The sequence below is a fragment of the Podarcis raffonei genome, chromosome Z (genome assembly GCF_027172205.1).
Source record: "Podarcis raffonei isolate rPodRaf1 chromosome Z, rPodRaf1.pri, whole genome shotgun sequence".
Classification (NCBI taxonomy): Eukaryota; Metazoa; Chordata; class Lepidosauria; order Squamata; family Lacertidae; genus Podarcis; species Podarcis raffonei.
Genome location: NC_070621.1, coordinates 50,597,680 through 50,621,655, shown reverse-complemented (window position 1 = coordinate 50,621,655; position 23,976 = coordinate 50,597,680). Strand labels below are relative to the sequence as shown.

General features: G+C 46.0%; 1 protein-coding gene across 2 annotated transcripts in view; it reads left to right on the top strand.

Annotated features, from left to right (window-relative positions):
- Positions 1–23,976, top strand: part of SLC9A6 (solute carrier family 9 member A6) — a 56,196-nt gene that overhangs the window by 27,910 nt on the left and 4,310 nt on the right. For both annotated transcript variants that reach the window (XM_053374282.1, XM_053374281.1), the window contains exons 12-15: positions 8,995–9,148; positions 16,924–16,954; positions 18,137–18,216; positions 20,430–20,535. In XM_053374282.1, coding sequence (XP_053230257.1) covers positions 8,995–9,148; positions 16,924–16,954; positions 18,137–18,216; positions 20,430–20,535 — 371 coding nt within the window. The remainder of the gene's footprint in view (positions 1–8,994; positions 9,149–16,923; positions 16,955–18,136; positions 18,217–20,429; positions 20,536–23,976) is intronic.

Sequence of the window (23,976 nt, the reverse complement as noted above, 5' to 3'; positions counted from 1 at the left end):
AAAGTACAAATATATGGCCTGTTATGTTACATTGGCCTTGGACCATCGGCTGGGTGAGGACTGCAGGGCCTGCTCCCTTCCAGGGCCTCTTCCAGCTGGCCCAGGGGGCGTGGCCCAGGCCCTCATTTGGAACAAACTTTTGGGGAAGTGTGGGAAGTTGTTCTGCCATTGCTTCCCTGTTCCAAGTGGTTAATGTGTTTTAAAATGTCCTCAAGCAGTCGGTGGCATTTTAAATTTTTATTTCTTTTTTTCTTTTTTTCCTTTGTTGGGGGTGGGTGGGTGGGATGGATATCTAGTTGGGGATTAATTTTATTATAACTGTTCTGTTTTTGTTTTTTGTTGTTTTATTGGTTGCTGTATAGTTTGCGTTTTGTTTTTAAGGGGCGGGATCAGGGCTGCCGGGGAGTGGGGCCCCAGCCAACACGATGGCTGGGACAAGTTCCACAAGGGGGGAGGCACTGGGACATCCGATCTCGGTGATCATGGGCAGGAGGAGGAGTTACGCTAAGACCAGACCGTGTCATTACCGAGGAGGCAGGTTTAGTCGTTGTTTGAGGACTATCCCTACCTCCGGGTCTGGTCTTGACCAGAAGGATACTGGAATCAGCAGGGGAAACCCACATGACCTGAAAGTGTTGCTGTGCAATGCCAGGTCAATGATGAATAAGACCACTGCCATCCACGACCTGATTGTGGATGGAGGATTTGACCTGGCATGTGTGATAGAGACTTGGTTGGATGAAGCAGATGGGCCTGTCCTTGCCGCTGCTTGTCCACCAGGTTTCTCTTACACACACCAACCCAGGTCATGTGGGCGGGGGGGTGGTTTGCAGTGATTTTTAGGAAGTCATTAGTTTGCACTAGGCGTCCTATTGGGAAGACCCAGTTTTCTGAGTGCATGTCCTGGAAGTTGGGCAATAGGGGCAGTCCAGGATTCCTTTTGGTGTACCGACCTCCCCGCTGCACCAAGGATTCCCTGCCCGAGCTGCTTCAGGTTGTGGCGGATGTTCTCCTGGAGACACCTAGTTTGGTTGTCCTAGGGGATTTTAACATCCATGCCAACAGGACCTTACAAGGGCCGCTTGGGACTTCATGGAAAGCATGGCCTCCATGGGGCTGTCCCTGAATAAGTCTGGCCCAACCCATAGCTGCGGACATGCCTTGGTGTTCACCTCTATGGATGTTGGTGATCTGACACTAAGTAAAAGTGAAACGAAAGAAGTGCCATGGTCAGATCACTTCCTGGTACAACTGGACTTCTCCGCGACCCTTCCCCTCTGCAGGGAGGTGGGACCGATTCGGATGGTCCGCCCCCACCACTTAATGGATCCAAATGGTTTCCAGAGAGTGGTAGGGGATGCTTTATCCCATGTGGATGGCCTTTCAGCTGATTCCCTGGTGGCCCGCTGGAATGTGGAGTTAACCAGGGCTATTGACTATTTGGCTCCGAAGTGCCCTTTCTGATTGCATGGAGCCTGGACAGCCCCGTGGTTTTCCACGGACCTGAGGGCAATGAAACAATCACTGAGACGGATAGAGCGCCGGCGCCGGATAACTCGTTCTGAATCTGACCGGACGCAGGTTAAAGCTCAATGTCGAGCTACCAAGTGGCGGTAGGACGGCAAAGAAGACTTTATTCACCGCCTCTATTGCATCTGCAGAAAACAGCAGCAGGAGACTTTTTCAGGTGGTTTTTTGCAGATAAAGTCACTCATATTCGGAAGGAGGTAGACACCACCGTGGGAGCAGGGCTGGGGCGGGAGAGCGCTAGAGCCCTGTCTGGTCAAGTTGCATGGAATCAGTTTCAATCTGGTACCTCTGAGGATGTGGACAGGCTGCTTGGACGCGTGAAACCAACCACCTGTCTCCTTGATCCTTGCCCATCCTGGCTAATAAAAGCAAGCCGGGAAGGGCTGGGCGATGGGCTCTGCGGGGTGGTGAATGCTTCCCTCTGTGAGGGAACATTCCCAGATCTGCTGAAAGAGGCGGTCATTAAACCACTTCTTTAAAAAAAATCTTTAGATGCGGCCAGTATGGCCAACTATCGCCCAGTCTCAAATCTTCCATTCTTGGGCAAGGTGATTGAGCGCGTGGTTGCTGAACAACTCCAGGCACGCCTGGAGGATGCGGACCATTTAGATCCCTTCCAATCGGGATTCAGGCCTCATCATGGGACTGAAACTGCCTTGGTCGCGCTGGTTGATGATCTCCAGTGGGCTAGGGACAAAGGTGAAAGCTGTTTCCTAGTTCTGCTGGATCTCTCAGCGGCCTTTGATACAATTGACCATAACATCCTTCTGGACCGTCTAGAGGGGCTGGGAGCTGAGGGCACTGTTATACAGTGGTTTCGCTCCTTCCTCCTGGGCCATGTTCAGAAAGTGGTGGTGGGGGATGAGTGTTCAGACCCCTGGGCCCTCACTTGTGGGTTGCCTCAGGGTTCCGTCCTCTCCCCCATGCTTTTTAACATCTATATGAAACCGCTGGGAGAGATAATCAGGGGGTTTGGACTGGGTGTCCATCAGTATGCAGATGATACCCAGCTCTACCTCTCTTTCAAATCAGAACCAGTGAAGGCGGTGAAGGTCCTGTGTGAGTGCCTGGAGGCAGTTGGAGGATGGATGGTGGCTAATGGATTGAGGTTGAATCCTGACAAGACAGAAGTACTGTTTTTGGGGAACGGGGCGGGCTGGTGTGAAGGACTCCCTGGTCCTGAATGGGGTAACTGTACCCCTGAAGGATCAGATGCGCAGCCTGGGAGTCATTTTGGACTCACAGCTGTCCATGGAGGCGCAGGTCAATTCTGTATGCAGGGCAGCTGTCTACCAGCTCCACCTGGTACGCAGGCTGAGACCCTCCCTGCCCGCGGACTGTCTCGCCAGAGTGGTGCATGCTCTAGTTATCTCCCGCTTAGACTACTGCAATGCACTCTACGTGGGGCTATCTTTGAAGGTGACCAGGAAACTACAAGTAATCCAGAATGCGGCAGCTAGACTGGGGACTTGGAGCGGCCACCGGGACCACATAACACTGGTTCTGAGAGATCTGCATTGGCTCCCAGTACGTTTCCGAGCACAATTCAAAGTGTTGGTGTTGACCTTTAAAGCCTCAGCCCAGTATACCTGAAGGAGCGTCTCCACCCCCATCATTCTGCCCGGACGCTGAGATCCAGCGCCGAGAACCTTCTGGTGGTTCCCTCATTGCGATAAGCAAAGCTACAGGGAACCAGGCAGAGGGCCTTCTCGGTAGTGGCACCCGCCCTGTGGAACGCCCTCCCACCAGATGTCAAAGAGATAAACAACTACCTGACATTCAGAAGACATCTTAAGGCAGCCCTGTTCAGGGAAGTTTTCAATGTGTGACATCTTAGTGTATTTTTGGTCTTTGTGGAAGCTGCCCAGAGTGGCTGGGGAAACCCAGCCAGATGGACGGGGTACAAATAATAAATTATTATTATTATTATTATTATTATTATTATTATTATTGCTACATAATGAAGGCCTGCTGGAACAAATGAGCTTTTAATTGCTGACTGAATGCAGACCAAGTGAGAGAGAGCCAGATCTCCACAGGAGATGGTGCCACTGAGAAGGCCCTGCTGTGTATAGTAGCCCTACTGGGCTATGCTCAACGAGGGAACCTTCAGCAGGGCCTTTCTTGCAGATGTCAAAACCTGGCTTGGGTAGTACTGCAGAAGGCACTCCTTCAAACACTTGGGTCCTAAGCTGTTTGGAATTGGTTTGTTGGTACCTATACTTTGAACTGGGCCTGGTTGCTCTCCTGCAGTGATTTCAAATTCAGTGTAAAATGATCCCATCTCACTGCAAGAGAGCAGCATTATGTGCTAGCTGCAAATACTGGATCATCTTCAAGGGAAGCCAAACACTACAACAGTCTAACTCAGAGGTTGTTCCTAGAATGGCCATAGCTGGAGAAACAGCTGTAGCTCCGCATCCTTGTCACATGGGCCTGCAATAATAATATATAATAATAATTTATTATTTATACCCCATCCATCTGGCTGGGTTTCCCCAGCCACTCTGGGAGGCTCCCAATTGAATATTAAAAACACAATACAGCAAGAAACACGAAAAACTTCCCTAAACAGGGCTGCCTTCAGATGTCTTTTGAAAGTAGGATAGTTGCTTATTAACATCTGGTGGGAGGGCGTTCCACAGGGCGGGCACCACCACCGAGAAGGCCCCCTGCCTGCTTCCCTGTAACCTCGCTCCTTGCAGGAGAGGGACCCCGGCGTCCGGGGTGGAGACGCTCCTTCAGGTCTACTGGGCCAAGGCCGTTGAGGGCTTTCAAGGTCAGCACCAATACTTTGAATTGTACTCAGACATGCAATGGCAGCTTGGAATCTAGGAAGTTCCCCCCCCCCCCCCGACTCCAGGCATCTCCCTTCTAGAAGATTGCCAGAACAAGCTGTCTTACCTAATTTTTGGACCTGAGAAGCACCAGCCCACAGATAATGCACCTTTTTCAAATTAATAATTTTTATTAAATTTTCAAATTGTACATTTCAAATTAAACATCTTTTATTATACCATACATTCACTGACTTCCTTCTCTCCCTCCCCTTCCAGGATTCATTTATCTTATCCAACATTCCTACATATTCTAATATATCTATCTAATTTAATTTTCCTATCTTACATCAGTTCAGAATATGTTATATTGTTGAGTTACTTTAATACTGCCAGCGTTTTTAACTGTGCACAATTATTTTCATTATACTCAACAAAAAGATACCACTCCTCTTTAAATATATGTTCTTCTTGTTCTGTTATTCTACTTGTTAGACCTGCTAATTCTGCATATTCTGTCATCTTCAGTTGCCAATTCTCTTTCTTTTGTGTCAATCAAAATTTTGTGTTTAGAAATACCCCTTTTCCATTCCTTGAGGCAACTTGGTTTGTCAATAATCGGGATCGGTTGAAATAAAAGCAGCATTTTGGGGAGCACATTCATTTTGATAGCTGAAATCCTCCCTGGTAGGGAAAGTTTAATCCTTCCCCAAATCTCTACTCTTTTTAAATCTCATAGAATCATAGAGTTGGAAGAGACCACAAGGGCCATCGAGTCCAACCCCCTGCCAAGCAGGAAACACCATCAGAGCACTCCTGACATATGGTTGTCAAGCCTCTGCTTAAAGACCTCCAAAGAAGAAGACTCCACCACACTCCTTGGCAGCAAATTCCACTGTCAAACAGCTCTTACTGTCAGGAAGTTCTTCCTAATGTTTAGGTGGAATCTTCTTTCTTGTAGTTTGGATCCATTGCTCCGTGTCCGCTTCTCTGGAGCAGCAGAAAACAACCTTTCTCCCTCCTCTATGTGACATCCTTTTATATATTTGAACATGGCTATCATATCACCCCTTAGCCTCCTCTTCTCCAGGCTAAACATGCCCAGCTCCCTTAGCCGTTCCTCATAAGGCATCGTTTCCAGGCCTTTGACCATTCTGGTTGCCCTCCTCTGGACACGTTCCAGTTTGTCAGTGTCCTTCTTGAACTGTGGTGCCCAGAACTGGACACAGTACTCCAGGTGAGGTCTGACCAGAGCAGAACACAGTGGCACTATTACTTCCCTTGATCTAGATGCTATACTCCTATTGATGCAGCCCAGAATTGCATTGGCTTTTTTAGCTGCCGCGTCACACTGTTGGCTCATGTCAAGTTTGTGGTCAACCAAGACTCCTAGATCCTTTTCCCATGTACTGCTCTCAAGCCAGGTGTCACCCATCTTGTTTTTGTGCCTCTCATTTTTTTTGCCCAAGTGCAATACTTTACATTTCTCCCTGTTAAAATTCATCTTGTTTGTTTTGGCCCAGTTCTCTAATCTGTCAAAGTCGTTTTGAAGTGTGATCCTGTCCTCTGGGGTGTTAGCCACCCCTCCCAGTTTGGTGTCATCTGCAAATTTGATCAGGATGCCCTTGAGTCCATCATCCAAGTCGTTGATAAAGATGTTGAATAAGACCGGGCCCAAGACAGAACCCTGTGGCACCCCACTAGTCACTCTTCTCCAGGATGAAGAGGAACCATTGATGAGCACCCTTTGGGTTCGGTCAGTCAGCCAGTTACAAATCCACTGAGTGGTAGCATAGTCAAGACCGCATTTTACCAGCTTCTTTACAAGAATATCATGGGGCACCTTGTCAAATGCCTTGCTGAAATCAAGGTAGGCTACATCCACTGCGTTCCCTTCATCTACCAGGCTTGTAATTCTGTCAAAAAATGAGATCAGGTTAGTCTGACATGACTTATTTTTCAGAAATCCATGCTGACTATTGGTGATCACAGCATTCCTTTCTAGGTGCTCACAGACTTAATGATTGCTTAATGATCTGCTCCAGAATCTTCCCTGGTATTGATGTCAGACTGACTGGGCGGTAATTATTTGGGTCCTCTCTTTTCCCCTTTTTGAAAATAGGGACAACATTTGCCCTCCTCCAGTCTGCCAGGACTTCGCCTGTTCTCCAGGAATTCTCAAAGATGACTGCCAGTGGTTCTGAGATCACACCTGCCAGGTCTTTTAATACTCTTGGATGCAGTTCATCTGGCCCTGGAGACTTGAATACATCTAGACTAGCCAAGTATTCTTGTACTAGCTCCTTAGTTATTCTGGGCTGTGTTTCCTCTGTTGAATCATTTGCTCCAAATTCTTCAGGTCGGGCATTGTTTTCTTTATCGGAGAAGACTGAGGCAAAGAAGGCATTGAGGAGTTCAGCCCTTTCTGTGTCCCCTGTTTGCATTTCACCATCTTCTCCTCTGAGTGACCCCACTGTTTCTTTGTTCTTCCTTTTGCTACGAACACACCCATAAAAGCCTTTTTTGTTGCTTTTAACCTCTCTAGCAAGCCTGAGTTCATTCTGTGCTTTAGCTTTTCTGACTTTGTGTCTACACGTGCTGGCTATTTGTTTGAATTCCTCTTTGGTGGTTTCCCCCCTTTTCCATTTTTTGTACACATCCTTTTTTAATCTTAACTCAGTTAAAAGTTCTTTAGATAGCCACCCTGGCTTCTTTAGGCACCTTCCATGTTTCCGTCTCATTGGTATTGCCTGAAATTGTGCTTTCCATAGTTTAATGTAGTTATCTTGAAATAAGTCAAGATTCCTCACTGTCGACCAGACACCTAGATATTTTCAGGCCACTCTCCATTTCCACAGGCAAAGCATCTTATCTGGGTTCAGCTTCAGTTTTATTAGCCATCCTCCATCCCTGCTTTCAGGCACCCAAACAGTAATTGTACAGCTGTTCCTGATGCAGATGAAATGGAGAGAGAGGATTTTGCCCTGTCCCCTATATTTATCTTTGTATTTATCTGCATTTATCTTTGTACTTGTTGTGTTTTTGAAAGTGCAAAAATACGACACTTGATCTTAGCCAAAAGGCCGAGAATCGATGAAAGTGCAAAAATACGAGCTCCTGCCATTTGATTGGTGTCACTGCACTAAACATGAAGGTGGCATCATTCCAGTGGCAGAGGCTTAAAAGATGATCTAGGCATCTCTTAAGGATTGGCCTTAAGGCAGGGTGGAATATGATGCATGAAGGAGAAGGTGTTAATTAACACATTAAGAGTCCTAGCATGGACCAGGATCTAGGCCCTTGTGCAGCTTGCTCTGGACGTCTTTCTCTCGTGCCTCTGCAGAAGTACAGCGTAATCTCTTCACACACATGTTACTTGTGCAAATGCAACTACACACACTTTGCTCTTGCAGCAGCAGCCTTCCCAACTTAGGGGAGGAGGGCAGGCAGGCAGAGCGAGAAGAAACCCCACCTGTCTGCTGCTTCTACCTGCTTCTCTCCCTGTCTGCCTCTGCTCCCTCCCACATCTGAGGAAGTTGTGCTTTCTTCTTTCTCTGGCAGCGGTGGCACAGGGAGGTCCTCCATGCAGGCTTTCCCTCTTGCCAGCCAGCAGCCTTTGGCTTTGAGCAATGTGGTGTATGGGCACTGCCTCTGGAAGAGAGCCCTCGCTGCTAATAATAATAATAATAATAATAATAATAATAATTTATTTCTTCCCCAGGCACTCTGGGCGGCTTCCAACAAAATATTAAAATACAATAGTCCATCAAACTTTAAAAGCTTCCCTAAACAGGGCTTCCTTCAGATGTCTTCTAAATGTCAGATAGTTGTTTATTTCTTTGACATCTGATGGGAGGGCGTTCCACAGGGCGGGCGGCACCACCAAGAAAGCCCTCAGCCTGGATCCCTGTAACCTCACTTCTCACAGGGAGGGAACCGCCAGAAGGCCCTTGGGAAAGGAACCCCGGCATCTGGGATAGAGACACTCCTTCAGGTCTACTGGGCCAAGGCTATTTAGGGCTTTCAAGGTCAACACCAACACTTTGAATTGTGCCTGGAAACGTCCTGAGAGCCAATGTAGGTCTTTCAAGACCAGTGTTACGTGGTCTCAGCGGTCCCAGTCACCAGTCTGGCTGCCATATTCTGGATTAGTTGTAGTTTCGGGGTCACCTTCAAAGGGAGCCCCACGTAGAGCGCATGGCAGTAGTCTAAGCGGGAGATAACTAGAGCATGCACCAGTCTGATCAGACAGTTGGCGGGCAGGGAGGGTCTCCACCTGTGTACCAGCTGGAGCTGGGAAACAGCTGCCCTGTGATCATACTGTAGATTCTGGTCCACGAAAGCCTATGCCGTAATGACTGTGTTCATCTTGAAGTCACTGCAAGATTCTTTTTTGCTGGAAGTTGCAGCTTGGAACATAGCACTCCCCTCCTGCAACACCATGTGAAATGGAAGAGAGTTTTCTGGGGGAAGTGGGTTGGGGTTTGCACTCAAAAGGTGAAAAATAGAAAAGCTTGTGTGTGTGTGTGTGTGTGTGTGCGTGCGCGCGCGCGTGCGCGCATACACTCACGCGTGCCCACACGTTCTTGCATGTACATACTGCATTCAGACTCCGGGACAGAAATGGAACAGGCTCTTAGGAGCCCGGCCATAGGCCACACAAGGTTTGATGAGCCTTTCTTCCCAGGCCTCCGTGGAGCCATGGCTTTTGCGCTGGCCATTCGGGACACAGCCACCTATGCGCGGCAGATGATGTTCAGTACAACGCTTCTCATCGTCTTCTTTACCGTCTGGGTGTTTGGAGGTGGCACCACTCCTATGCTGTCGTGCCTTCATATCAGGTGAGTGTCGGTTTGAGTCTTGTGCTGTTGCCTTAGCTAAGGAATCTTGCTGTGATCTGTACAATGTATCGTGTATGGTGGGGATGTGATAAAATCAAAAAGTTCTGGAGTAATATTTATGAAGAATTAAAAAATATGTTTAAAATAACATTTGAGAAAAGGCCAGAAGCGTTCCTTCTAGGTATAGTGACAAAAGACATCCCCAATGATAAGAAAAAAATATTCCTATATGCGACGGCTGCCGCTAGGGTTTTACTGGCAAAAAACCTGAAGGGAGATATAGTCCCATCAGTAGCAGATTGGCAAATTAAATTTTGTGAATTTATTGAATTGGGCAAAATGATGGCAGCAATCAGATTACAATTTAATCAAAAACTGAGGAAAGAATGGGAATGTGTAGAGGAGTATAAGGAAAAACATTGTTCCAAAAGAAACTTACTGATATGCTTAGACTTATGTTCGCAAAGTTAGGATAAAAGTTGGAAAAGATTATACGGGTTTTTATATAAAGTATATTGCTTTAACACAATATTAAAATAATATTTAAAAATATCATTTATTGTATTTTGTTGTTGTTTTTAAATATATTCTCTGTTCTCATTCATTTGCCCTTGCTCACTCTGTCACAGTGAACAGGGGAGAGCTCAGTGAGCAACAAACCAGACATCACACAGGCACACATTCTCTGTCAGTCATCAAAGTATCCAAAATAAAACCAGAAATACAAAAGAAATCCAGGCAGAGGGGTTAGGGGGACACAAAAAGAAACAGACATTAGCTAAATATCCCAGGTCATGTTGGATTGGCAATGGGAGCAGAAGGTTTGATATATCTTTCAAATTACTCTGTAGAACTTGTCCACATGGTGCCCTTCGGCCATTTTGGACCACAGCATACATCAGCTCCAGCCAGCATGGCTGTTCACTGACGGTGGATGTAGTCCAAAATCCTTTGGAAAGCTTTTGGTTGGTCAAGCCTGTTTTAAGGTGGGGATAGGGAAATTGTGGCTCTCCAATGTGTTGTTGGATACCAGCCCCATCAGAAATGGCCCGACAGTCAAGGATTATGGGAACTGTGGTTCAACAATACATGGAAGGCTCCAGGTTCCCCATCTCTGATGCAAAGGGGCCTTAGCCCTACCTGAATCTCAGTCTCTTGACATAGCAGAAATCTCTCATCTCCAGCTCAGCTCTAGGCTTATGGGGAAAGTGTATTCATCATTGTCCTGAGGATTTAGATATATAACGGGAGACCAACCATTCTAGTTTGAATGTACAAATCCTCTGCCCTCAGTGATCAGGTCACAAGGCTGAGGAAGGCAGAATGAATGCCAAGCTTGTTATCTTGGCCCAGGCACAGCAAATTCTGGGGTCTTGGGCACCACCAGCTCCTTAAGAAATACAAAGTGTGCTAGAGTTGCCTGGATATGGTACCCCAGATGGAAGCTGGGGTAACACTTGATTGCTTCTTTCTCCCTCTCCCCTCCCCATATACAAGGATCAAAATAAAAGTGGATTTAGTGTCCACAGGCAAACTTTAGGGAAGCAAAAAAATAAAAAATAAGGTACATTAAAGTTTTAAATTTTTTGATTTCATTATGTTATTCAAAAAGCAACTATCCGCTTCAACCTACAAGTCAAGCTACCCCTAGCCAATGAGGTAGTGAATAACAACAGAATCCAGCTCTTTCTGAAGCCACATGGTGCTAAACAAAGCAGTGACATAAAAACTTAAGAACCAACTGGTTGGCGGTGTTATTGGGATGGTGGAAGAAAGGTGCCCTGTTTTCTGCTGGGCTCCTTCCCCCGAAGGAAGGAAGGAAGGAGGGAATAAATATATAAATATATGTATAGAAGTTTGCTATGTCTGAGTACTGAAGATGGGATCATCCCACCAAGACAAATGCTTCAGCTCCATGCAGAGGGTACTCAGGAGCCTTCACTGTGTTATTTTTTAAAAAAGCAAATCATTAGTATATAATTGGCTACTTCAGAATGGGTGTGTCCTCTTCAAGAGGGGAAGATAGAGTCAAAAATACGCTCAATTGTCTGAGCCCAATAGGCTTGTTTGGGAGGGAAGGAAGGATTCTGTGTGCTACGATGATGGGACCTGAAGTCTAGATGTTGACAGCTGACTAGGGTCAACCTTTCATGGGCTTCCAATGGCATCTGGGTACGAATGCACTATCATAGATTAAGGAGAAGGCTACAGCAAGACAACTTAACTGGTCGATATTCAAAGTCCCCCAAGGGTTACTATGGATAGCTACAGGTTTGTTTGAAAAAGAAGCAAATGTAGTAATAATAGTAGTAGTAGTAGTAGTAATCTATATTATACTTAGTAGTATTGTAGCTTGTTTATTACAACAATAAAGAAATAATTTACAACTTTAAAGAAACAATGGTGATGACCAGAAGTGGTTGCAAAACCTCAGGCTTTTCTCTGAAGGCTGTAAGACCCACCTTTAAAAGAACCACTCTAAAGAATGTGCAAACAAAAATCACTTGCTTCTACATGAACAAAGCAAAATGTGGAACAAACGAGGAAACGACTGAAATGAGTGAGAACAAGAACAAGAAGGGAAGAGAAATTCTACTTTCTCCTACCAATCTCTCTTACAGCCATAGTGAAGGACTGGTTATGCAAAGAAAGGAGTGTACTAAAAGCAGTGATAAAAGCCTGAATATATTGGAAGCAACACAAAATATCCTCGATACAGCCGATGAGGCATCCCCGAAACTGAAAGCCAAATCCCAAGTTCCCCCCGAACCATCGTTAGATAAAAAAATGGAGGAACTAATGTTAAAACAAATTTCGGAATTGGCCTCGGGAAACAATAAACCTTCGAAAGACTCTTATCCTCATTCCCATGAGACAAATGAAGAGGGTCTCTCAATCATCAAATGGCTGGTGCTCCTTACTGAGGACATTGAATCCATAAAGTCCTACCTGGACATTTGCACAAAAATTCTTACCATCATGGCTGACTCCTGTAAAACTTTCTGGAGAAAACCCGTCGGAATGCCTGCAGAATCGGAAAGTAACCATGGCCTCGCCTCCACCCTCTGTAGGAGTGGCCCATTAAGGAAGGGTAAGAAAGCCTGCAGAGCTAATGCTTGTAAAAGAAGATCCATAGTTGTAAAGAATGTTAAAAAAAGTAAAAACATAAAAATTTTTAAGTCAGTGCATTATAAAAAAATGGTTTTTAAAAAGCTTTTTAACCTACCCGAGAGCACATCAACCTCTGGGACTAGAGGGAACCTGGTGAAGTCTTTAGCCAAGAAGTCAGTTAAACAGGATTTGCCCCCAAACGTCTGTGCTGATAAAGCTCTGGATTGTCTAAAACCTTCAGCGCATGCTCCACCACCAAGCTCTAAGCAAGATTTATTGCCCCAAGATCCATGGTCCTACGTTTTAACCATAGACAACTCCAAATCCAATAAGGAGAGCATTCCAACAAATAAGAACTGGAAGCTGGTGTTGCTTCAAAACAAGCTTGTTTTTTCAAGCTATCCTAAGCCTCCCGGATTTATATCACAAGAGGATCGCAAAGTCCATTTACTGAACTTCCTTAAGGCATACATGCCAGGTACTTTGAGTAATCCCTCGGAGTTGGACAAAGTGGAATATCTATATTTTGATGGCTTGCTTGCCAGGGCGGTGGTTACATTCCATGATCGGAGATTGGCAAAACTGATATATAAACACAGAGAACACCTAAAGACAAGTGGTGTAAAAATATCAAGATACTTTAAAAATGAGGCCTCTCCTATCCCACTATTCCCCAGTCCTGCAACCTCGACTGCAGCACCTCATCAAAAGGCTGAATACCACACTTTAATTGATATAAAAGCCAATGAGGACTCGCCTAATCACCACCCAGAGTTACTTACTAATGATCTTCTAAGACCAGACTCTCCTGGGACTTTATATGAGGCGAGCCAAGGTAACGGGTTCGAAAGTTTTGAAAATAACTTAATTAACTCCTACTGCGCTCTCCCCCAAGAAACTCAGAACAAAATACTCTATAGACTGAATAATCTTCGTTCTTGTCTGACAAAGCTGACGAAGGACGAACTGGAACCACACAACCAAAACATATCTGATTATGTCCCAGATCAGGCTTCATGCTTCTATCGTCACGAGCTGGATTTATGGGTCAGGAAACCCTCCGTCACCCCAGGCCAATTGGTTGTTGCGGAGATGAATCCATCCTCTCAGATCTCGGAATCGAAACGCCCCTCCTATAACCCAGCTCGCATGCAACCTATCTCAGAGGCAAACCTGGTCACTACATTAGCATGGGATAAAATGAGAGAATTAAATGAGACTGAATTGGGCTCCCCAAATAAAGTCCCCAGCATGGGTGCGCCAGGTTGCAATCTTAGCATTCCACCCTCCTCAAATGTGAGCATACTGAATACATCTTTAAACATCATCGAATTAGCATCTGAACTATCTGAACCCGATGAAAGGGCTAATAGTAAGAATCAGAGGAACTTGGTGTGACATCCGGAATGCACCACGCATACCTCACTAGCACCCTTAAATCAAAGATCTCTCCAAACTCTTTCTATTATGTCCTGGAATGTAGCTGGACTCTCATGTAAATTAGCTGATTCTGATTTTTTAAATTTTCTTGAGTCTTATGATATAATACTTCTGCAGGAAACCTGGTCTCTTAAACCTTTAAATATTCCTAATTTTATTACTTATAATTTACCTGCTACTAAAATGTCAACAAAAGGTCGCCCTAAAGCTGGTTTGATCTGTGGTATCTTTTAAGGTCTTCTAACCTTAAAATTAATTATATCAGAAATATTGGACAGTATGCACAACTGTTATCATTTTCCTTTGTTTACAGGGAAATTCTTCTTTTAAATATATATTTTCCTCCCTTAGAGTTAGAAATTAGACCAGATTATGGTTGGAATATAGTCTCTGAAGAGTTGTATTTAATACGTAGTAAATCCCCAAATATCCCCCTGATTGTAATGGGAGACACCAATGCTCGAATTGGATCAGATAATACAGCTCTCTATAAACACTATGTCTCAAATATAGCTGAAGACGCCCCACTTCCATTGAGAATAGGGAGGAATTCAAAGGACATCATTATTAATAAAGCGGGAGGAAAACTCTTACAATTGGTTTTAGAATTTAACCTCTCATTTTTGAATGGCTCAATGTGGCCGGATATTCCAGGAAATTTTACCTTCAGCTCCAAAAGGGGTAGGAGCGTAATCGACTATTCTCTAGTTTCCGTTGAAATGTTAAATGAAGTTGCCTCTTTTACAGTTGTACCTCGCTCAGAAAGTGACCACTTCCCAATAGTTTTAGAGATGTACATGAATCCTAGAAATAATGATATTAGTCCTCTTATTAGTATTGATAAGACTATCTATGCCAAAAGAGTTTATATAAGTGACAAAAATAGGGAGGATCTATTAGCAGTATTTGAAAATAACCCAGTTATTCTCGAACCTGTGGCTAACCAAAATTTGATGCCCCTGGAGGATAATGATTGTTATTATAAGACTATCCAGGATTTATTTTCTTCTTTTTTAGACCCTCAGTTCAGCAACAAACCTTCAAATAAGTATAACTGGTTTGATAAAGATTGTATTAACTATAAGAAAGAACTTAGAACTTGTCTAAAAGAAGCCTATATTACCAACTCTCAAGGTCTCTGGAAGACTTATTTTGAAATGAAAAAAGCTTTTAAGAACAAGCTCCTGGAAAAAAATCTGAGTTCGCACTAGCCAAATGGTCTAAAATTGTTACTGCATTAGAAATTAAAGATACCAAAACTTTTTGGTCACTTCTCTCAATAAAAGATATCATTGATTTCCCTAATATAAGCGATGAGGCTTGGATTTCACATTTTACTGCCGTTTTTTATGATCACCAAGTTTGTAAAAAGGAAAATTTTAAATTTTCTCTGGCAAAAACCACACAATTTCAAATTACTGTTGAGGAGATGAAAAGGATAATCTTTTCGTTTAAGCAAGGGAAATCACCTGGTATGGATGGCATTCCAATAGACCTGTTGAGATTAGATGTAGAATGGTGGGCCAATAAACTTATTAAAATAATATAAAATTAACTAAATAATGCTAAGCATGGGGGGAGGGAAGTCACAGGGATATAAAGGGGGAAAACATACAGTGATGCAGTGGAGCCTGGGGTTACGGCAGGAATCCATTCCACAGCCTGAAAATGACGCACATCAAAGCTCCGCGTCTGCGCATGCACGATTTAGCGCTTCTGCGCATGCACGAGTGGCAAACCCAGAAGTACCCCGTTGCAGTACTTCCGGGTTTGCTGAAGCGGATGTTTGCTGAAGCGGATGCAAGCGGAGGCAGACACAGAACGAGGTTTGACTGTATATGTATGTAAGAAACAGAATGTAAGAAATGTTAAAAGATGTTCTTATTGTTGAATGTAATACTGTAAGAAATAAATTTAAAAAGGGAAAAAAAGGAAACCTGCTGTGCAAGCTTGTCATCCAGCTGGTTCAGTTATCACAGGCTTGAGCAGGTAAATGCCCACTCTCCCCCGCTCACTTCCCTGCCTCCCACCCATCAAACCTCTACTGCCCTCAGATTTCTATGGGTCCCTGAGGCCTCTAAGCATGAGTTCTTATGTTGCTTTTCAATTATTTCATTTACAGCTTTTCCCTTCCCTTTTTGGGGGGGATACCTAGTGAGATCTCATGTGTGGAGAAACTCTTATCTTGTCTGTAGGTGGCCCCATTTTGCTGCCCAAGCGCTGGGTGCTCACGTTTCGTTTTGGAAGAAATAATAAATGCCACAATTCATTAATAAGTGGCATAACAAATAGTTGCAGTTTATTAAAATGGTGCTGAGATTCCAGATGAAGAACTTTTTTCAGACACTTGTAACAGTGTTTATAGCCAGGTGGGTCACATAGAACGAGAAATCTAGAACAGATAAAATGGTTCTTACTGAATGGACCACATAATTATTAGCCTTTATTTTCAAATCCTATCAGAGACTTTTCATCTCAGTAAACATAGTTCAGGTGTGCATGTTTGTCCTTGAGAAGCAACTGTGCCTCTACAGCCTGTAATCATTTGTGGGGGTGAAAACCAGGAAGCCAGCGAAGGAAGAGAAACCCTTTGCTCCACATTTCCCCACTTCATAACAATGGAATCTGAGGGTCCGTCTTTCTGAAGTGAGAAAGAGTGTTAACCAGGAACTGAATGATGGGGAAAGTGTGCTTGTGAAATGTCTCCTCTTGGTCGCTGGGGGTCTCCTTGGTCACATGACTTAATGAGAAGGATAAAATCAGTGGCCAGATACAGTTGGATTAGCTTAAAAATCCAAGACTGCAGGGCTTGACGTACATAGCCTAGCAGGGAGTAAGTCCTGTTGAACTTAGTGGGGCTTCATTTACTAAGTTATTCCATGCCTCCCTCCTGCAAAACGTTAGGGTGGTCCACAGCAACATGAAAACCTTTAAAAGGACTCTGGAGCAGGCAGGTGTAATTTGTTATGGACATTTCATAATTTAATTTAATTTTTTAAAACAGTAGTTTGATTTTTGTGTGAGGGAAAAAGGTGGTTTCTTTCTTTCTTTCTTTCTTTCTTTCTTTCTTTCTTTCTTTCTTTCTTTCTACCATGCACCCTTCCTGCCAAGGGCAAGTGCTGTGGGCTTGTGTTTTTAGCTTTTAAGCCCACATCTGGGCAGTGAGAGGCCTTGTAGATGAAGCCCACAGGAGAACTTGAGTAATTGTTTCCTCTTCTCTGCAGGGTTGGTGTGGATGCAGATCAGGAGAACGTGGTAGGTGGCTGTGCTCTTTTTCTCTGCCTCTAACACAGGGGTGCCCATGGTGGATATCCTCACATTTGTTGTGGTGGCATGTTGGTTAATTTCCTCACGTAAACATTTTTTTATTTATGTATGCAAAACGGTTTACCGTTCTTTTTCTGCAGCAGCCTTGCAGAGTAGTGACTGCCTTCAAGGCACCTCGAAGCTGAGTAGATACTTGAACTCTGTTGCAAGCGTATCTTCTGAAATAACACACCAGGGGAATAATTATGGGCAGAGGAAACCAGTCCCAAGCAGATGGGGAGGGTCTGTTGGTTCTCCCATGCACATTACAAGCACTGGCATGCAAACCCAAGACTAGAGACTAGCTGTGCAGAATTTGAGCCAGAAGTTTCTGGGAAGGATTGGTGCCGTTTCGGGACCAAGGGCCAACATGAAGAAGAGGAAGAGCAAAGCCAACTCTCCTTGCTCTGTAGGCCCTGCCTTTCCTTGCCTGCCCCCAGTCACATGAAAGAGTATGTGAAAGCAGCTTTTGAAACTCCCACTGTTCCAGGCACATTTTGTGACAGGGAATTTCATTAGCGTGAGCAGTTTCTGAGCTTTGCACCTGAGATTTCAGATTAAAACTGCAGAATGGAAGGAAAGGAGGACCTTTTTCTGCCTCCCCACTTCCAGCTACTCTCTGAGGAATAGAGAAGAGTCTGTCTTAAGAATATTAGGAGGGTGGGCAGGGGAAGGACTGGACCATGTGAAAAATGAACATAAGATTTTAGGTGCAGTTCATTCATTTTCAGCTTTGTATTCTTGTTATAAAAAAGCATGCCTAGACACTCAGTTGCAGCGCCCATAACCTAGGTTTAAGGTGCCATTTAGCTCCTAGCTTTCATATCTCAGTTTCTAACACTGCATGAAAGCACCATTTCAGTGCCTCGACTTGCTGGAACCCAGGACACGTCAATCTGCCAGAAATTAGGACAGAATTCAGCATGGCCTTCCAGTGAAAGAGGGGATGGCAGGAAAAGGGAAGCTTCTGTTTGTGGTTCACGTCACTGAAAATGCTTGCAAGCCTCTGACACCAATGCTTTGCCAGGCTATCACAGGCAGAAGAGTTTCTTTTCCTTGCCAAATGCCTTGTTTGGAGTGTGATTCTTGTCAACCAAAGTACTGTAATTGTGCCTCATTGATTTGTTTCAGGGAGTGCCGGAAAATGAAAGGAGAAGTACCAAAGCAGAGAGCGCTTGGTTATTCCGGCTGTGGTACAACTTCGACCATAAGTATCCTTAAGAGTAACAAAACCCGGTTCTCCTTCTTTCTCCTCCTCCTCTTACGTCTTGGCCTTTGTACTAGGAGGCCAATATCTGCCTCTGTCCATGATGGGGGAAGAGAAGTCTCTTCTGCTCAGCTGTGGATCCTTGTCTTTCATAAAGCCAATTGCCTGGCAGTCAAGAGCCAGAGTGATAAATCTGCCATATTTTCAGTTACTTAAAGAGTCAGCCAGCTATTTTTGCCTCTGGAGGTGTGGATGTTTTCCAAAGGTATAGTTTGTCACACAGGCTGCCCCCTAGAAATGTGGTTCCCAATTTGCTAGGTACTGCAGACCCGCAGTTTTTCAAAAGCCAAGCCATGGACCCCCTGCTTTTGAAAATGCTGGTATCTCTGTAGCAGTTTTTGTTATGTGAATGGAGCCACTGTACCTTCCAGCTTGTCCTAGTGCCAAACCATCCATGCCAGACTAGTCACATGACCTGCTCGAGAGCATGGTGCCCCCAAAACATGCACTTTTGGGCCCTGCAATCTCAAGCTCACAGGAGAGCACGGCCCCCCAACAAAGGATGTCCTGGATAGTTGACAGATATGTGCCATGGATCCCAGTGGCTCTAGTATAAAACTCATACCACTCAGCAGCGAATGCTTCTAGGTTGTGGAACAAAAACAACCTATTACTGAAGTGCCCCGACAGGAGCAGAGAGCCCCCCCCCCCACTTTCTTGGGATGTTGGAAAACCAGTTTTCAGAAAGTGAAACTGGATGAAACTTTTTACCACCACTTAGTGAACAATTAGGTAGGACTACTAAAGGCTTGATAAAATTACTTTGCTCTGATCCTGGGTAGCCAGTTAGCCAGTCGTTGCCCATCAGAACCACTTGCTTGTGTGTTGCTTTTGTGAAGAAGTTGGCCTGGAAAGTAAGACCTTAGTGCCATCTGTGGGCATGAGCTGAACACGAAATAAGGACGCATTCCTACTTGGAACTCACCCGGCTCCCTCTCTGTGCCTTCCCTGTTGGAAAAACACAAGCCATTTTTACACAGGGCCTTTTATGTACAATACCACATTCAATTGCCGCCACTTATCATATATCATATTTTTGAGCCTCGCTGTTGTTAACCTTTTTTTTTTACAGTCACTTGCATTATATTTTACTACTTTTTAAAAACAATCATTTTAAAATGATTTTACTGTATATTTTCATGATTATGTTGTATGCATCTCTTGGTGAATGCATGCAGTGGGATTTAATAGGTTTTCGTTAATATCCTTGGCTTCAGCAAAGGTCCTGTGTGAGTGCCTGGAGACGGTTGGGGGATGGATGCGGCTAACAGATTGAGGTTGAATCCTGACAAGACTAAGTCCTGTTGTGGGCGGGCAGGTGGGTGTGGGGGACTCCCTGCTCCTGAATCGGGCAGCTATGCCCCTGAAGAACTACCTGCGCAGCCTGGAGGTCATTTTGGACCCATGGAGGCCCATTCTGGTCCATTCTGTGTCCAGGGCAGCTCCATCTGGTATGCAGGCTGGGACCCTATCTGCCTGCAGACTGTCTGGCTAGGATGGTGCATGCTCTAGTTATCTCTCACTTGGACTACTGCAATGCACTCTATGTGGGGCTACCTTTGAAGGTGACCCAGAAACTACAACTAATCCAGAATGCAGCAGCCAGACTGGGGACTGGGAGTGGCCGCCAAGACCACATAACACCGGTCCTGAGAGATCTTCATTGGCTCCCAGTACGTTTCCGAACACAATTCAAAGTGTTGGTGCTGACCTTGAAAGCCCTAAACAGCCTCGGTCCAGTATATCTGAAGGAGCGTCTCCACCCCCATCCTTCAGCCCGGACACTGAGGTCCAGCTCCGAGGGCCTTCTGGCGGTTCCCTCGCTGCTAGAAGCCAAGTTATACAGGGAACCAGGCAGAGGGCCTTCTCGGTGGTGGTGCCTGCCCTGTGGAACGCCCTCCCACCAGATGTCCAAGAAATAAACAACTATCAGAAATTTAGAATACATCTGAAGGAAGCCCTGTTTAGGGAAGCTTTTAATAACTGATGTTTTAATCTGTTTTTAATCTTTTGTTGGAAGCTACCCAGAGTGGCTGGGGAAACCCAGCCAAATGGGCAGGGTATAAATAATAAATTGTTTTTGTTGTTGTTGCTATATAAAAAGCCCATGAAGTGCTCTCATTGAAGTGTTTTGTGCCTTAATACGCCCCCCTTCAGCTACCTGAAGCCCCTCCTGACGCACAGCGGTCCTCCTCTCACAGCAACGCTCCCAGGCTGCTGCGGCCCCCTTGCCAGGTGCCTGACCAGCCCCCAGGCTTATGAGGTACGTGCAGAACCTCCCAGAAGGACCATGGAATACTTTCTGTGTATGTTGTGTTTCCGCAGCTGCTGAGGTTTGGCTGTGCAAAACAGTTACTGTATTCTTGGAGCAGCTTTTTCCACCAAGTACTGTGATTGCTTTTCAGTTTCCAAATCAGACCGGCTTCTGTCTTTATCTATTTATCATATGCCACTTTATTGCTCAAAATCGTGCTCAGAGCAGCTCCAAACAGCATCAGAAAAGTGCAATAAACATATATAGCAACATTTCAAGATAATCCACTGCTAACATAATGCAGCAGAAAGCCACATACCATACTTTTCCATGTATAAGACTATGGCTTTTTATTCAAAAATCTTGTTCAAAAATTGGGGTCATCTTATACATGGGTAGTGCATTGTGAGGACATGGGATTGGTTGCTGCTGCGAGTCGGAGATTGCTATTGGTGGCTGCCGGAAGGGCTGGTGTTGATTTGCTGTCACTGCAGCAGTTGGGCAGGCAATTTACTGCTTTTGACAGCGAGGGGACAGAGGATAGTTTGCTTTGTTGATGCGTGTGAGCAGCACTGTCGGTCTGGCGGGTGAGTGATTTTTGTCATTCCCCAAAAAATCTGGGCCACCCCCACCCCAAAAAAGTTCAACAACTCTGGGCAATCCCCCCCCCCAGTTTCTTAATTTTTTGTCCCCCCAAATAGGGGGTGTCTTATACATGGGAGGTGTTATACATGGAAAAATACTGTAAATGTTGCTTGGTCAGTCAAAGTCCATCCATACCTTCATCATGTTCCCAATAGACCACCCTTTATTGGCATTCCTAAGCATCTGATACTTCTGAACTTGGCAGTTTGATTTTGGTAATGGCCTTTGGGAGACCTGTTTGCCTCTGTAAAATTGTTAAATACTATGGGAGTCAAAGAAGATAAATTCTGTGGTGTTTTATGAATGCAGATGGACTTAATTTTTAATCAATATTCTTGTGGAGCAGGTATTTAGCCCCATTTTACAGGTATAAGTGAGGCAGGGGAGAAATGATGACTACTCCGGTGGGGTTATGTAATGGTTATGGGGTTGCTCGTGCGTAAGTTGCTGCCACTCCTGGCTAGGTGGCCTGGTTAAACCTTTCCTGGCTGAACAGCCCCTCACTTTGTGGCTGTTCAGTCGCTGGCAGAATCCGACAGTGGGCGTTTCTTCAACCTTTTCCAACATAAAAGTTGTTTGACGCCCAGTCTCCTCCTATTCTCCCTGCGCGGAAGTCTTCTGCGCAGGGTGGGTGTGGGTAGCGGAGGACCTGTGCTCTCTCCGCTGGTGTCCAGTGAAGAGTCTCTGAGCCTGCTCTCCGCTTCCCCCATTGGCCCCCCTCCATCCCTGGTGTCGCGCTGATTTTCTTCCCCAACAGGAGACCTGCCTCTCTCCCTACTTGGCCCCTCTCCAGCATCGTCGTGGAGCCCCTCCTCCTCCTCTCGTTCTGATGGCAGTTCCCTGACATCCATCTCCCCCCCAGAACCCCCTCCACCCCTGGCCCGACCTCTGGATCCAACTTCGTCCCTGTCCTCGGCCGATGATGCGGGAAATCCTCGGAAGCAGCTGTCGCCATCCTCAGAGGATTCAAAACCCGCTTCCCACCCTCTCTGATCTCTCCTCGCGGGGTGGGCCTCCCAGTCTGAATCCTCCCTCTCCAACGCTTCTCCTCCCTCCTCTTCGGAGTCAGGAAAACCCTCGAACTCCTCGTCGTCGGTGGTGCCAAATTGCTCCTCCCAGAATCTCGCTGGTGGTTTTGGTTTGCGTGGGAACCGACTGGAACTCTTCCACTAGATACCCGTCATTGATTGCCTCCGCGGGAACCCACGTGTCTTCCCCCCCAAGCCCTCCCAAGCGACCAAGTACTCTACCTTGCGCCCCCGCCACCTGGAATCGAGTATTTCCGTGGCTTGGTTGTGGTGTTCTTTCTCCTCTACTTGCGGGTGTGTGGTGACTTCTCCCTCCCGTCCCGGGAATTCCCACCCCTCCCTGTACGGAGAGAGTAGGGACCTATGGAACACCGGGTGTAACTTCATGCTGTCAGGCAGCTTGAGCCTAAATGCCACAGGGTTCACCTGCTGTGTTACCTCAAAAGGTCCCAGCCGCCTCGGCTGCAACTTCTTGCACCCTCCCTTAAAGGGTAACCCTCGGGTTGACAACCACACCCGGTCCCCCACCCGTATGGTCTCCCCTTCCCGACGGTGCTTGTCTGCCTGCCTCTTGTAAATTTCTTTGGCCCTCTCCAAATTCATCTGGAGTTGCTGGTGCAAGGCCTCCATTTCTTCCACAAACTGCTCTGCTGCAGGTACGCTCCACCCTTCCTCCCCTCTCCCTGGGAAGGCCCTGGGGTGACACCCATAATTGGCCATGAACGGGCTCATTCCCGTGGACACGTGTTCAGCGTTGTTGTATGCAAATTCAGCCAGCGCTAGTTTCTCTACCCAATCGTTCTGTCTCTCGCTGACGTAGCAGCGTAGGTATTGCTGGAGTATACTGTTCACTCGTTCCGCTTGTCCGTTGGTTTCCGGGTGTCTCGCCGCCGAGAACCCCACCTCGACCTGCAGCAAGCTCATGAGCTTCCTCCAGAACCTTGAATTAAATTGTTTCCCGCGATCTGAGATGACCCTCGAGGGAGCCCCATGCAACCTGAATATGTGATCTACAAACAATCTGGCCGTTTCCTCTGCCGTCACCGCATGCGAGCAAGCTATGAAATGGCACATTTTTGTCAGTAGGTCGACTACTACCATGACTGCTGTCTTCCCTCTTGATTTGGGCAAATCAGTCATAAAATCTATGGAGACCACCTCCCAGGGTCTTCCCGGTGTGGGTAAGGGTTCCAGTAACCCTGCAGGGGCCGCCCTCTCCCCCTTTGCCCTCTGGCAGCGGTCGCACCCCCGTACGTACTCCCGTACGTCTTCCCTTACCCTCTGTTGGCAGAGGAAACACTTCTTGGTGGTTATCCAATCCTTTCCCTCCTTTTTGCGACCTTCACCGGAGTTTGAAACCTCGCGCGCGCTCCATCTATCTCCATTGGCTCAACCGGCTGGGGAAACTGCCTCGGCATTTCAGGAATGCGGTAGTCATGGCAACGTTCCCCTCTCCCTCCGCGCTTCTCCTCTGCCCGCGCTTCCTGGCGTACTCCAATCGCAAGCACAGCCTTGGTCAGCTGATCCATCGACTGCGGGCGGGGCGCGCGGGAAAGCTCGTCCTTCACCGTTGGGGACAACCCCTCCTCAAACAACATTTGAATGGGCACCGAGTCTAGATCCCACCCAAGCTGGTGGATCAACATCACAAAACGCAACCAGTACTCTCTAACTGATTGGCTCCCCTGCTTGCACCCCATCAGTTCCCGGCGAGTCACATTTTGCTCCACTTGACTGGAGTACATTGCATCCATCGCACCAAAAAATTTCCTAAGGT